At 34.3% G+C, this 14,595-nt stretch overlaps 1 protein-coding gene across 1 annotated transcript; it reads right to left on the bottom strand.

Annotated features, from left to right (window-relative positions):
• Nucleotides 1-1,143: 1,143 nt before the first annotated feature.
• LOC129281744 (uncharacterized) lies at nucleotides 1,144-6,649 on the bottom strand. The gene is made up of 2 exons (XM_064113516.1): nucleotides 5,885-6,649; nucleotides 1,144-4,179 (listed from the first exon to the last, which is right to left on the bottom strand). Exons 1-2 carry the CDS (start codon nucleotides 6,512-6,514, stop codon nucleotides 2,821-2,823), a joined length of 1,989 nt encoding a protein of 662 aa, XP_063969586.1. The 5' UTR covers nucleotides 6,515-6,649; the 3' UTR covers nucleotides 1,144-2,820.
• Between the last annotated feature and the right edge of the window lie 7,946 nt (nucleotides 6,650-14,595).

Below are 14,595 nucleotides of genomic sequence, written 5' to 3'. Positions count from 1 at the left end.
TGAAAATATCAATGTAAATATCATAAGTTAAAACGAATGACGTACAAAAATGAATTATGAAAATATAATATCCGCGGGAGAGAAACATTATGCCAGTGCAGGCAGCGAATAGTAGAAGAAACATATTTAGAAACCATATTATAAAACTATACATTTGTTTTATTCACTCACTTAAAATCCCTCTCAGTCATCATTCCAATATGGAATAAGCAATAAAATGTCAAACTCAATATTTCACATGACACAGAACAAAATACCGAACATAATGACTTGTAGACTAACTTGCCAGAAATCCATTTCCAAACGACAAAAACCTTAATACTTTAATAAACCTTAATACAAATAACTTTATTTACCAAATGAATTAAAAAAACAAAAAAACTTACAATTCAAATGGTTTCGAATAAGTAACCAAAGAAATGGAAATGTCGTTATGTAAGTGTGCATGTGCGTGCGCATCTAAAATCAGAGTTTATCAGGTTCATATACATACAGTGTTCAAGCTACACAACATGGAGAGAATAAAATAATAATGTACATTTCAATATATTCATAATTTTATACATGCAAGACATGTCAATGCAACATTTAGCAAGTAATCAATTTAGAAAGGCGAATATCAAATTAGTGAATTAATCAATTTTAACAACTATTCAATGCTTCACTATCAGAGTACATCATGCTACCATTACCTTTGAAAGAAAGACCTTATAGTATGTCAGATACATCATCTTATATTACATAATTTACATCAGAATACATTCATATTGAATCAATATATTTCAATAACCATCAATGTTTCATAATCAGAGTACATCATGCTATCATTACATTGAAAGAAAGACCTTATAGTATGTCATATACATCATCTTAAATTACATAATTTACAATAGAATAAATTCATATTGAATCAATATATTTCAATAACCATTCAATGTTTCATTATCGGAGCATTATTTTATCGTTACATTATATTTAAAGGAAGACCTTATAGTATGTCACAACACATTATCTTCTATTACAAAACATACAGTACTTCTCATAATTCTATTGCGTCTTAAGTAAATACAACAATAAAGAGAGAAATCACTCTCTCCTTTTATTTTTGTTATTATTTATTCTTCCTTTTGTTTGCTGGACAACTATGTGCTTTTGTGTTTGTTTTCTTTTCATAAACTATTCTAAAGCAAAAAATATTATGATTGGTTTTCTCCAGAAAAATTTCTTATGTATAATCTTTGGATAGAATCAATTTCCAAGAGATACATTCTCATCAGAGAGGTGGGGAAAAACTTGTTTTATCCATCTCTATGATTCTCATGTTGTTCGTAGAGCATGTCCGGATTCTCTTGAAAGAGGGCGTTATGAAACAAACAGCAATTTATAAACACAGTCCGATATTCATCATATTATATTGATAAATTTCAATAAAATACACCGTGCCATATTGGCATGATGTAACCCATTCACATTTTCTTATGTTTTATAAGAAAACCTTTATTCAAATCATCTTGATTTTTATTGATTCAATGATGCTCAAAATATTATTTTTTATGATTCGTTGATTAAATTATTTTATTTCATGAAAATTATCATATTTTGCTTTATTGGAAACAGTACATGCACTGTCTGCTTTATTCATTTATCAATCTAACATATTAAAAAAAAGAAAAAAAAGAACGTAAGATCATAATGTGCATTGAATGAAAATACGTATCACAATGTGCAATGTATGAAAATATTAAGTTCTTAAGTACTTATACCTTGTTATATTATAATTTATTGAATTCTAAATAAAGGCAAAACAACAACAACAAAACAAACCAGGTTACTTGAACCATAATGATGCCCCTCGTGAAATTTGGATATGTTAATATCGTAGAATTTCTAGTGGCTGTTTATAACATACTATCATTCAGTAAGGCGTTTTATTATAAAATAAATATAATAATGTTCCTGTAAGTCATATTTCATAAAAAGAAAATTATGTAGGAATCGGCTTGTGATGACTATACATTCCACATAAATATAAATATAGGCCTATTCAGATTAATGAGTTTATGGTCGAATCGGAAGGAATTGAGCTGATATCCGTGATTATTAGGCCTTTCCTTCACATCACATATAAACTGGGCAGAAAAATCTAAGATTTCGAGATCATTTACGTATATCCACAACGAATATAGACTGGCTTGCAACAAAACAGCAAATCGATTGTAAACATCTCCACACAGACAAATCTTGACACTCACAAATACAGAGTTCGTTCAGTATAATAGTCTTTTATCGAATTCTCTATAACAGCTAGAGACCCTAAAATATAAAACGCTAGCTTAATTACACGAGTTGAATGACAACAAAAGCATTACACTGTAAAAACACTGTTTAAAATGTCAAGCACGTTGTTTAAGCCCGTCACTCCAACAACTACTGATTAAACTTTTTAAGCATCTGCTTATTTGTTAAACCAATTAAATTTTTTTAAACAAGTTGTTTAATCAATGACAAAAAAATCAAACAACTTGTTATAAGAGTGACAGTCTTAAACAACGTCCTATTTTTTTTTTACTGTTAATTCAGATTCACGAAATAATTAAAAATAATGGTCTTTTGATATTCCAGTTTCAATAATGAAATTATTTTATGTGTATGAACGTTTTTTCGATTCGTGTTAAAAGTTGTGTGTATATACACAGCACAAAATGTAAACAAATTAAGAAAAGTGTTTACAAACATTTTGAATTCTCATGTCAGATACACTATAAATAATCGCATAAAAATCAATAGTTCATGTTATACACACTAGTAAGATACTCTTTATTACAGCGATACCTTGGTGATATATAACTTACTCATACAAGCAAAGGCGAGTAGGTCCGGAGAGAGGGAAACCAAGTAACACCAAGTAGAACCCAATGTCATATCAAGTGCATTAAACTCAACTCTTTCCCTCAGGTTCAGACCATCAAGATCATAGAGCCTGATCACCACCTTCCTATTCTTATCATCAACACTCGCTACATACACCCTGTCCTGTTCATCCACGGTAGCATACAGGTAGACATCCTTTGGAGCTTGCAGAGACTCACCAGCATTCCCATCCCTGTCATAGACCGTCACCACGCTTGGATTGATGAAACATGAACTGGTGACGATCAAACCCGACCTGGTGGATGATGCCTCCCACGTATTGTGCTTTGTTGGAACAGTGTGTTTGAGAGTGGATCCAGTCGGGTCATAGATGTAGACTTTGTTGGCAGCGTTAGCAATGAGGATCTCATTTGATGGACTTCTGTTCAGTTTGAGATAATAAAAAGTCTCACTCACGTTGATTGTTGCTTTCCTGGAGCCATTGGGAGAATACACGTGTGCTTCTGTAGAACTAGTTGAGACACATAATGTTCTGTCTCGTAGAATCGCAATATCTCTATAACCCACGTCATGTGGTATGTTTGTATACTGCTCCGTTCCACCAGCTATATCAATGATATCAATACCTGGTGTATAAATCCCATATACGATGGCCACACTGGTATGAGTGTAAGCTGTCATTCCAATCATTTCTCCCCGTAGATCTATACACTTCATGATTTCTAACTTGGGATCTGATCCCGAGATGCTCCCGAGGTCCAGACAAGATTTATCTGCAGGATTAAAACTCTTCAGTGCTTTCTCCGTGATATCAACAGTAAAAGTGTGATTGATAGGGTCTGAGATTTTTCCGAGTTCAAGACAAGTAGCATCTCCAGGATTAAAACTCTTCTCCTGTGCTTTCTTTGTAATAACTTCCGCAGTAGTGCGATCGGTAACCTCTTTCAGCATAGCTTCTAGCTCATTACAAAGCAAATTATGAGCGGACAGACTATCTGTCTCAAGATGACCCAGTCTGTCATTATCTACCAATGTAATCGAACTACAAATGCTTTTGATCCTCTGTCGTTCCTTGGACTTTAGGATGTTGAGATCATCCTCGAAACTTCGCTTCAATTCATTTATTTGCTCGATGAGATCTTGAAGATTTCCTTCCAGCTCTTTTACCTTGATGCTGTAAGCCTGGCTGACATCATCTAGTAGTTTCTGCATGGCAGTGTGTACCTCATGACGTTGTAATTCTATATTCTGAATGTTCTTTTCCAGCTCAGCTTTCTTAGCTGCACATTGCTTGGCAAGCTCTGTCACCTGTAAAGTTCGAGAAAGTAAAAGAGTAGTAACTGTTTGCCGTCAAAGAATCATTCACGTAAACATGGTAAATGTAGTTTCTATATTTAGAAAAAAATCAATAAATATACCTATTATAATGTCTGACTTGCATATACACCCGGGAAGTTGTATCGATTTCTCCGATCTCTATTCTGGACGGGGGGGGGGGGGGATAGGGATGCAACGAAGGATATGAGGGACAGTTATTATCATTATTATCATTATATGAGTGATCATATTACTATTGTTATATTATCTTTATTAATTATATTTTTGATTATGATTATTACCATTATTATTATAGTTAATATAGATCTTGCTGAAATTGATAACAGTATCATTATTACCATAACTACCACTTTTATTATTATTTCTGATTATCACCATCATTATTGTCATTGTTATTATAAACATTATTATCATCATTAGCAGTATAGACCTAAACGGTGTAAATAAAGACAATCTTGATACCTCATAATTCCCTAAGGGGAAAATATGTCATGAAAGCATAATCATTATATTAGGAAAGAGTATAGTCTTCTTCCAAGTATTTTGATACCATAATTAAGTGGCATGTCTTCACACTTAGATAATCAGTAGGTATTCTTTGCAGTGTAAAGTTTGATTCGTGCCAAAGTCAGGCATGACTGCTATAAATGAATCCATAATGCCAATGATTTCATAATCCTACATGAGTTAGTAGACATATTTGTAAATCCCTTTTCAATGAAATCAATCTGAGAGTTACTAGTAAAAAGTGTTTGTTAAACAATTATAATGTAAATTATTGAACACGTATTCTGAAATGGATTTTGATGGAATCCTTGTAAGATTCTGCCATCATTGACATCTGGATTCATGTATTGCAGCCATGTCTTAATTTGGCTTAAATCAAAATTTACATCACTGCACAGAATAGCTCCTGATCATCCAAGCGTTAACACATAATACACTACATAGATATGATATCAAATTATTTTCAGGCCATATTGTTAATGGCATATTTTCCCCCTTAAATTGGGGATTTGTGAGGTTTCGTGTTTTTTTTCTACTGACACGGTAGTTACAACACAGGGGCCGCTCATCACATGGTGTACATTCATTTAGTCTAATGCCACTCCGTCCATCAACATTTCGTCTAAAAACATTTGGTCCAATAACCATTTGGTCCAATCATCACTTCGTCTAATTTCCATTTCGTCTAATAACAAGTTGGTCTAATGACCATTTTCTTTTCACTCATTTTGCACAATCAACACTTTAGTTTAATTAGACCAAATGGTATATGGACTAAATGACTATTGGACCAACTGGTTATTAGACGGAATAGCATTTGACTAAATAAAAGTAGACCATCTGGTGAGTAGACGAACAGATGATAGACCAAATGGTAGTAGACGAAATGACGAATTGGTATTAGACGAATTGGCAAAAATGTAACATTTCACAATAAGATTGTCATTTAATTTTTGGTACACATTTACTAAAAAAAAATCGAAGGTCTATAAGTATACCCCAACTAGTTCTGCGTCCCCTAGATGAGGAGGGAGGACGAGGAGGTCAGGGTTATTAAAAGAATAGCTAGTATCATCATCTTTTTCTCCTTCAGCGGCACAATCTACATCAGTATCTTCTCAAAATATTATTTTTCTACTTAATATCAATTTTTTGGAATGACCATTACCTTTCGCCTCAACTCATGCTCGAAGTCAGACTGGTTCTTGATGTTATGGACTTTATGACCAACGACCACGCACCTGAGACAGACACGGACCTTACAATCATCACAAAACATATCTTTGTTCTCTTGTTTGTGGATGGAGCATTTCTCAAATTGATGACCAATGCTGACCTTCCCTTCGATGACATCCTCCATGGAGACAATCTCGTGATCTTCAAAAAGTTCCATGTAGTGATGGCATTGTAAACATTTGTCACATATGTAGTTATTACATGTTCTGCAGAAGGAGACAGCGTCTTGCTGAAACTTGCAACCAGTACATTTTGTACGCATCTCAAGGACAGCATTCATCCCTCCACACTTGGCGTGGTAATCGTCTACGAATCCGTTAATGGAGACATTGAGGCGGAGATCGTCGACTCGGTTGGAAGACAACTTGGTGATCTCCCTGCAGAGAGGACAGACCATGTGGTCAATGTCCTGGTGGGTCAGATCATATTTCTTGAGACACTTACGGCAGAAAGTGTGTCCGCACGTCAGGATCGTTGGTTCATCAAAAATATCAAGACATAGCGGACATACCAGGTTCTGTGAAGAACTGGAGGCTTTCTCTATTTCAATCTTTTCAGCCATTGCTACATAAACTCTACAGTCAAACTATTTCAACGAAACTGAGTACTACTTAGTTGTGAGAGATAGCTACGAGTAACACCGCTGTAAATATGTACATAATTATGTGCACGTCACGGTCGTGAAATGACTGTGTGCGCGAAACTCCTATTATAATATGACTTTGTGCACATTAATAAAGAATGAGGAAGCTGCGATATATTACAATAGCATAATAGTATAATTATAAATAGAACTGGTTTTTCCCAGCTACCTTTGAACTCGATGGAAGTATTTGTCATCTTATCGATAGAGGGCGTTCAATTCTAATCCATTTTTTGATCATTGAGCAATGTTGAGAGATACACGTACTGTATTATCTCTACACAGTAAAAACACTGTACAACGCTGTTTACACCATGAATCTTATTGTTCAAACAAGTTTGTAAAATCTTAATCAACATAAGCGTTTATTTTTTCTATATTGATTTATCAATAAATTTAGAATGATTGTTTAAAATGTTAAACAACTAGTGTATACAGTCAACATCATTGTGTAAAAATTAAAGCAGCAGTTTTACTGTCGGTGGATCCTCAAATTGGCATACTTGCTTCAAAGTTGCTGATTAACTCTCTATTTGTTTGTACACAAAGTACCATACCTTTTCCTTTAATTTCTCATATCTCTGATTTCTCCCCTCTTGTTCAAGATTTCAAACACTAACTTGTTTAATATGTTTAAGCTGTTTTAAACAACTTAATTCTGTGAAGTTCATATAGTAAACAGCGTATTATAAAAGTTTTTTTAAACATAATTTCCATGATCCATACTGATTATCGATCCCAGTCCGGGTCATGATGTAACTCCCTATAATATCAGACAATTTGTTTTTACTTAAGATGCGTTCTTTAATGTATACTTCAAATATCTTATTAAAACGGTTTGAAAATAATTCGCGAAACAATTTATTTAAAAGGCTCATAATAAACATGCCTGTATACAAAATGATATCTGTAGCTGTTGATTTACTTTATTGGAAGTATGAGGAATTTTGAATTCCTTCTCCGTTATTTTTCGATGATGATCATTCCTTAAAAAAGGGAAGGAAAAATAGGAAAGAGCTAGGTGAACATGAAGAAGAAACTAATAAAAAAAAACCTTAATACGGATTACATTGTTAGGGAAGCAGGGCCATTTTTAAAATTTTGTATAAAAAATAGGTATTAGACCTTATTTTTTCAAACATGGGCCACCTCAGTGGCTGCAATTCAGTTTTATATGAGAAATGGGCAATTGCCCTTCCCCTTTAGATGGGAAAATTTTGAAAACTTACACTTCCCTGGAAAACTGATCAAAATTTACCAAAATAATAATCCACTTAATCCTTTTTTTACCATTCAAACTCAAAAAGTTCCTCTATACTAGTAATTACTCAGTTACTTTAATCCATCGCTTTAAGGATTCTAAACAAAAAAATCACCTGTACCCTCCTGAAAAAACAACGCTGTGTAGGATGAACTAAGATCCTCGTTGAAAATTTGTGACTTGCCCCCCCCCCTAAAAAAATAATAACACCTCCCATCAAGACCTGTTTCCATTACATTGATTTTGTAATTTCTTTGTCACGCTACAGTCACATCGATGAAACCGACCTAAAACCGATCAGGGCTATAACGGTTTGTTTTTGTTTTTCAAATGTCAAATCAATCGGTTTGGAGTCGGTTTTGTTGGTATGACAGTAGCATAACAAAGATAACCGACAGCAAACCCGTCAGGGTTATTACGGTTTATTTTATCAAATGTCATATCAGTCGGTTTGGAGTTGGTTTTGTTGGTATGACAGTAGCATAACAAAGATAACCGACAGCAAACCCGTCAGGGTTATTACGGTTTATTTTATCAAATGTCATATCAGTCGGTTTGGAGTTGGTTTTGTTGGTATGACTGTAGCATAACAAAGATAACCGACAGCAAACCCGTCAGGGTTATTACGGTTTATTTTATCAAATGTCATATCAGTCGGTTTGGAGTTGGTTTTGTTGGTATGACTGTAGCATAACAAAGATAACCGACAGCAGACCCGTCAGGGTTATTACGGTTTATTTTATCAAATGTCATATCAGTCGGTTTGGAGTTGGTTTTGTTGGTATGACTGTAGCATAACAAAGATAACCGACAGCAAACCCGTCAGGGTTATTACGGTTTATTTTATCAAATGTCATATCAGTCGGTTTGGAGTTGGTTTTGTTGGTATGACTGTAGCATAACAAAGATGACCGACAGCAAACCCGTCAGGGTTATTACGGTTTATTTTATCAAATGTCAAATCAATCGGTTTGGAGTTGGTTTTGTTGGTATGACAGTAGCATAACAAAGATAACCGACAGCAAACCCGTCAGGGTTATTACGGTTTATTTTATCAAATGTCATATCAGTCGGTTTGGAGTTGGTTTTGTTGGTATGACTGTAGCATAACAAAGATAACCGACAGCAAACCCGTCAGGGTTATTACGGTTTATTTTATCAAATGTCATATCAGTCGGTTTGGAGTTGGTTTTGTTGGTATGACTGTAGCATAACAAAGATAACCGACAGCAGACCCGTCAGGGTTATTACGGTTTATTTTATCAAATGTCATATCAGTCGGTTTGGAGTTGGTTTTGTTGGTATGACTGTAGCATAACAAAGATGACCGACAGCAAACCGGTCAGGGTTATTACGGTTTATTTTATCAAATGTCATCAGTCGGTTTGGAGTTGGTTTTGTTGGTATGACTGTAGCATAACAAAGATAACCGACAGCAAACCCGTCAGGGTTATTACGGTTTATTTTATCAAATGTCATATCAGTCGGTTTGGAGTTGGTTTTGTTGGTATGACAGTAGCATAACAAAGATAACCGACAGCAAACCCGTCAGGGTTATTACGGTTTATTTTATCAAATGTCATATCAGTCGGTTTGGAGTTGGTTTTGTTGGTATGACTGTAGCATAACAAAGATAACCGACAGCAAACCCGTCAGGGTTATTACGGTTTATTTTATCAAATGTCATATCAGTCGGTTTGGAGTTGGTTTTGTTGGTATGACTGTAGCATAACAAAGATAACCGACAGCAGACCCGTCAGGGTTATTACGGTTTATTTTATCAAATGTCATATCAGTCGGTTTGGAGTTGGTTTTGTTGGTATGACTGTAGCATAACAAAGATAACCGACAGCAAACCCGTCAGGGTTATTACGGTTTATTTTATCAAATGTCATATCAGTCGGTTTGGAGTTGGTTTTGTTGGTATGACTGTAGCATAACAAAGATGACCGACAGCAAACCCGTCAGGGTTATTACGGTTTATTTTATCAAATGTCATATCAGTCGGTTTGGAGTTGGTTTTGTTGGTATGACTGTAGCATAACAAAGATAACCGACAGCAAACCCGTCAGGGTTATTACGGTTTATTTTATCAAATGTCATATCAGTCGGTTTGGAGTTGGTTTTGTTGGTATGACTGTAGCATAACAAAGATAACCGACAGCAAACCCGTCAGGGTTATTACGGTTTATTTTATCAAATGTCATATCAGTCGGTTTGGAGTTGGTTTTGTTGGTATGACTGTAGCATAACAAAGATAACCGACAGCAAACCCGTCAGGGTTATTACGGTTTATTTTATCAAATGTCATATCAGTCGGTTTGGAGTTGGTTTTGTTGGTATGACTGTAGCATAACAAAGATAACCGACAGCAGACCCGTCAGGGTTATTACGGTTTATTTTATCAAATGTCAAATCAATCGGTTTGGAGTTGGTTTTGTTGGTATGACAGTAGCATAACAAAGATAACCGACAGCAAACCCGTCAGGGTTATTACGGTTTATTTTATCAAATGTCATCAGTCGGTTTGGAGTTGGTTTTGTTGGTATGACTGTAGCATTGATTTTTTTTTCTGTGTTATGCTAATTCTGTCACACAAATGAAATAGACATCAAACCGGTCAGGTCTACCATTTTTTTTTCAAATGGTATCAGTGGGTTTGGACTCGGTCAGGGCTATTACGGATTTTTTATATATTTCAAATGGCATAATAGTTTATTTGGAGTCGGTTTCGTTCGTAAGACTGCAACATAACAAAAAACCGACTCCAGGGCTGTCTGACCATTTCTTTCCGAATGGTGGGTATCAGTCGGTCGGTTTGGAGTCGGTTTCGTTGATACTGCTGCGTGATCTTAACTAGGCCTTATATTATATAGATTTTATCCGGAATAACAATGAAATTATCTGATGTCTTGTAATGTGATATTCTTTCAAACAGCATGAGTTTCCTTTCCCCTATCTCCCTTTCTATTCCCCCTCACATCTTTTCTACCTCCCTCTTCCCATCTCTGAATTTACTATTCATTAGTATGCTTCCCTTTAACATCTTGCCCTCTTTCGCATCTCCTTTAGTTCCCAACCTCTACCCCCTTCTACCCCCTCCCTTCTTTCTTTCAATCTCCATTTCTCTTAACTTCCTAGAACACCAACTGTATTCATAATACTATATATACAGCAAACACTGTGGTGTTAACCGGTGTACATAGACGACCACACCAGTTATTTCACACCGGTGTTAAATTGGTGGTGTTAATTTTACACCCATAGGTGTTATTACATATGGTTGTTACATTTACACTCTTTGGTGTTATGTTCAATCTCTAGGGTGTTATTTTAACACCTCAGGGTGTGGTCCTCTATTAACACCAATTGGTGTCAGGTTTAACACCACAGTTTTTACAGTGTACCTTCTGTTCACTGAGTGAATGTAACAGGGAAAATATTAATAATAAAATGATATAACCAGGGGCGGGGTAAGGGGGGGCGACAGCCCCCTACGATTTTTCAAGTAGTGAAAAAGATGAGGAAAAATTGAAGTAAAGGGAAGAGAAGAGAATAAAAATGGAGAGATCTGGACCAGGTACCTATACAATATAATTCAAAATAGAAAATATATGACGTCACATTTAGGTCGTATCGCTCACCCCCACCCTATCTCATCAAAATATCCTGGCGCCTGCCCTGATTATATCATTAAAAGTGAAATACATGAAAAAAAGTGAGTGGAAACTAATCGATTGGTTTAAAAATGTAACCTGTCGATTTTCTTTTATTTGATTCTGTCGTACATTCGACTTCTCCGTCGTTCAATTCCCCTCTGACTCATACATGATAATGAAATTAGTCACTTTACATATATATATATATATGCTTTAGATTTTTATTGGCTACATCATATAAGGCCATAATGATTGAAATAAATTTGTGTATTTCACAGATGGAAATCAATCAGCGTGTATGAAGAGATATAATAAACTTGATATAGTTATGTCGTTAAAAACGTGTCATATAATTATGTAAAATATGATTTGGCAAAATAGGAAAGCCATTTTGTTGACTTCAATAATTTCCGTCCGATTCGTCAAACTCGAAAAAGGGGAAATCTAAGCTAATAAATTTCCAAACTATAATAGACAACAATATATTGACGCAAACTGTTGGTATTATAATTCATATCAGAGAACGGTGGGTAAAATGACATGCACCCTACTTTGATGTACTGTTCTCTTTCTTTTTTTTCTTTTCTTTTTTAAATCGACCGATTAGTTAGATTTGAGATGTTTGAGATTTATTAATTCTTTGTTCTAAAATACAACAAAGTACCCTCAGAGTACATTGTAAAAATACCACAAAGAGTTCAATGCTAATAATAGTATACATATATAAAACAAACTCGGATGAAAGGAAATTGAGGTGAATAAAAGTGACTTTGGATAATAAACTAAATGAAACAGAACGGAGGGGCTTGCCACGAAAAAGCACATGCTTGTATGAGAAACAAACCCCTGTGTCTTAGTTACGATATATGTATTTTACAAAATCAGTTTACAATAGAGAGATGGATGACGACATCCATTCAAAATATCAATGTAAATATCATAAGTTAGAACGAATGTAGTACACAAATGAATTATGAAAATATAATATCCGCGGGAGAGAAACATTATGCCAGTGCAGGCAGCGAATAGTAGAACAAACATATTTAGAAACCATATTATAAAACTATACATTTGTTTTATTCACTCACTTTAAATCCGTCTTCGTCATCATGCCAATATGGTATAAGCAATAAAATGTCAAACTAAAATATTTCACATGACACAGAACAAAATACCGAACATAATGACTTGTCGACTAACTTGCCTGAAATCCATTTCCAAACGACAAAAACCTTAATACTTTAATAAACCTTAATACAAATAACTTTATTTACCAAAATGAATTTAAAAAAAAACAAAAAAAAACCCACTTACAATTCAAATGGTTTCGAATAAGTAACCAAAGAAATGGAAAGGTCATTGTGTAAATGTGCATGTGCGCGCGCATCTAAATCAGAGTTTATCAGGTTCATATAAAAACAGTGTTCAAGCTACACAACATAGAGAGAATAAAATAATAATGTACATTTCAATATATTTATATACATGCAAGACATGTCAATGCAACATTTAGCAAGTAATCAATTTAGAAAAGCGAATATCATATTAGTGCATTGATTCATTTTTAACAACTATTCAATGCTTTATCATCAGAGTACATCATGCTATCATTACCTTTGAAAGAAAGACCTTGTAGTATGTCATAAATCATCTTATATTACATAATTTACAATACAGTGCGTATCAAAAAAAAGTTTACACTTTGAAAAAGCCATGGGAATTAACAAATATACAACATGTGGGTAATTTTTTCACATATAATTATGGGTTTGGGTCTCATCTATCCAATGAAATTAAAAATTTTGACAGAATGTTACACTTGAGTGAGCACTGTCCATTTTTGTAAAGCTCGCAGAAATCTGTTTGCGCAGAAATGCTTGTTTTCACGCTGTGTCAATGGGAAAGGGCGAAATCAAACTTACCCTACAAAGCATTTCTCATAAATTTCCCTAGCACTTTTAGCCAATTGACATAAAACGGATACATTCAAGCATTTTGTAACAATTTTGCCGCCCAAATTTGAAATTTCAACACTTAGTAAGCACAACCTTTACCCTTTTTGTGCCAGCTGGATCTGAGGACATAACTGAATCTGAACAAAAGTTTATATCAGACATCTCCAGCATTTTTCACTAAGTTTTTATCATTTAAAGTTGGTTTGCATTTCATTTTTCATTTAATACTTGTTTCTCCACACTTTTCCCAAGCTTGGCAATGATTAACAAAATGAAAATCAAGCCTAAGCCATTTCATGTAAATCACAGCTCAGTGTAAAGCAAATATCGCCACGATGGACTCGGTTTGTGGGGGAGTGGGGTGGGGCGCAATGTACTCTTCGAAGTGTTTGGGCAAGGAAACAAGTTTAAAAAGGTAAAATATATCTTCAAATCAATTTTACTAACTTATTTCCACGTGTTCTTCATGATTAAGGTCTACTTTTATTCGCATAAGTATTTCAAAGTTCTGCGCAAATCATTTTTCACCAACTTTTCAAAAGTAAGTGGTGCTCACTCAAGCGGAAATATTTTTCGACAGTTATATCGTCATTTGCTTAAATGGATCTGTACCAATGCTAAAATGTGGAAAAATCGGCAGGATATTACAAATATATAATTTTACAGGATTTTTTTCTAAGTGTAAACTTTTTTTTTTGATACGCACTGTAGAATACATTTATATTGAATCAATATATTTCAATAACCATTCAATGTTTCATCATCAAAGTGTTATTTTATCCTTACATCACATTTAAAGGAAGACCTAATAATATGGCACAATACATCATCTTATATTGCATAATTTACAATATAATATATTCATATTGAATCAATATATTTCAATAACCATTCAATGCTTCATATCGGAGTATTATGTTATCATTATATTTAAAGGAAGGCCTTATAGTATGTCACAACACATTCATCTTCTATTGCAAAATATACAGTACTTATCATCATTCTATCGCGTCTTAAGTAAATACAACAAAGAGCAAGAGAAATCGCTCTCTCCTTTTATTTTTGTTATTATTTATTCTTCCTTTTGTTTGCTGGACAACTGCTTTTGTATTTGTTTTCTATTTT

This window comes from Lytechinus pictus, chromosome 18 (assembly GCF_037042905.1).
Source record: "Lytechinus pictus isolate F3 Inbred chromosome 18, Lp3.0, whole genome shotgun sequence".
Lineage (NCBI taxonomy): Eukaryota > Metazoa > Echinodermata > Echinoidea > Temnopleuroida > Toxopneustidae > Lytechinus > Lytechinus pictus.
This window is presented reverse-complemented; position numbering and strand designations above follow the sequence as displayed.

Bases quoted from the DNA above. Each gene is read 5' to 3' on its own strand.
- LOC129281744 (XM_064113516.1), bottom strand. From the start codon at position 6,514: ATGGCTGAAAAGATTGAAATAGAGAAAGCCTCCAGTTCTTCACAGAAC. The intron at 4,180-5,884 runs GTAATGGTCATT...CGAACTTTACAG, and splicing joins AGCATGAGTTGAGGCGAAAG to GTGACAGAGCTTGCCAAGCA.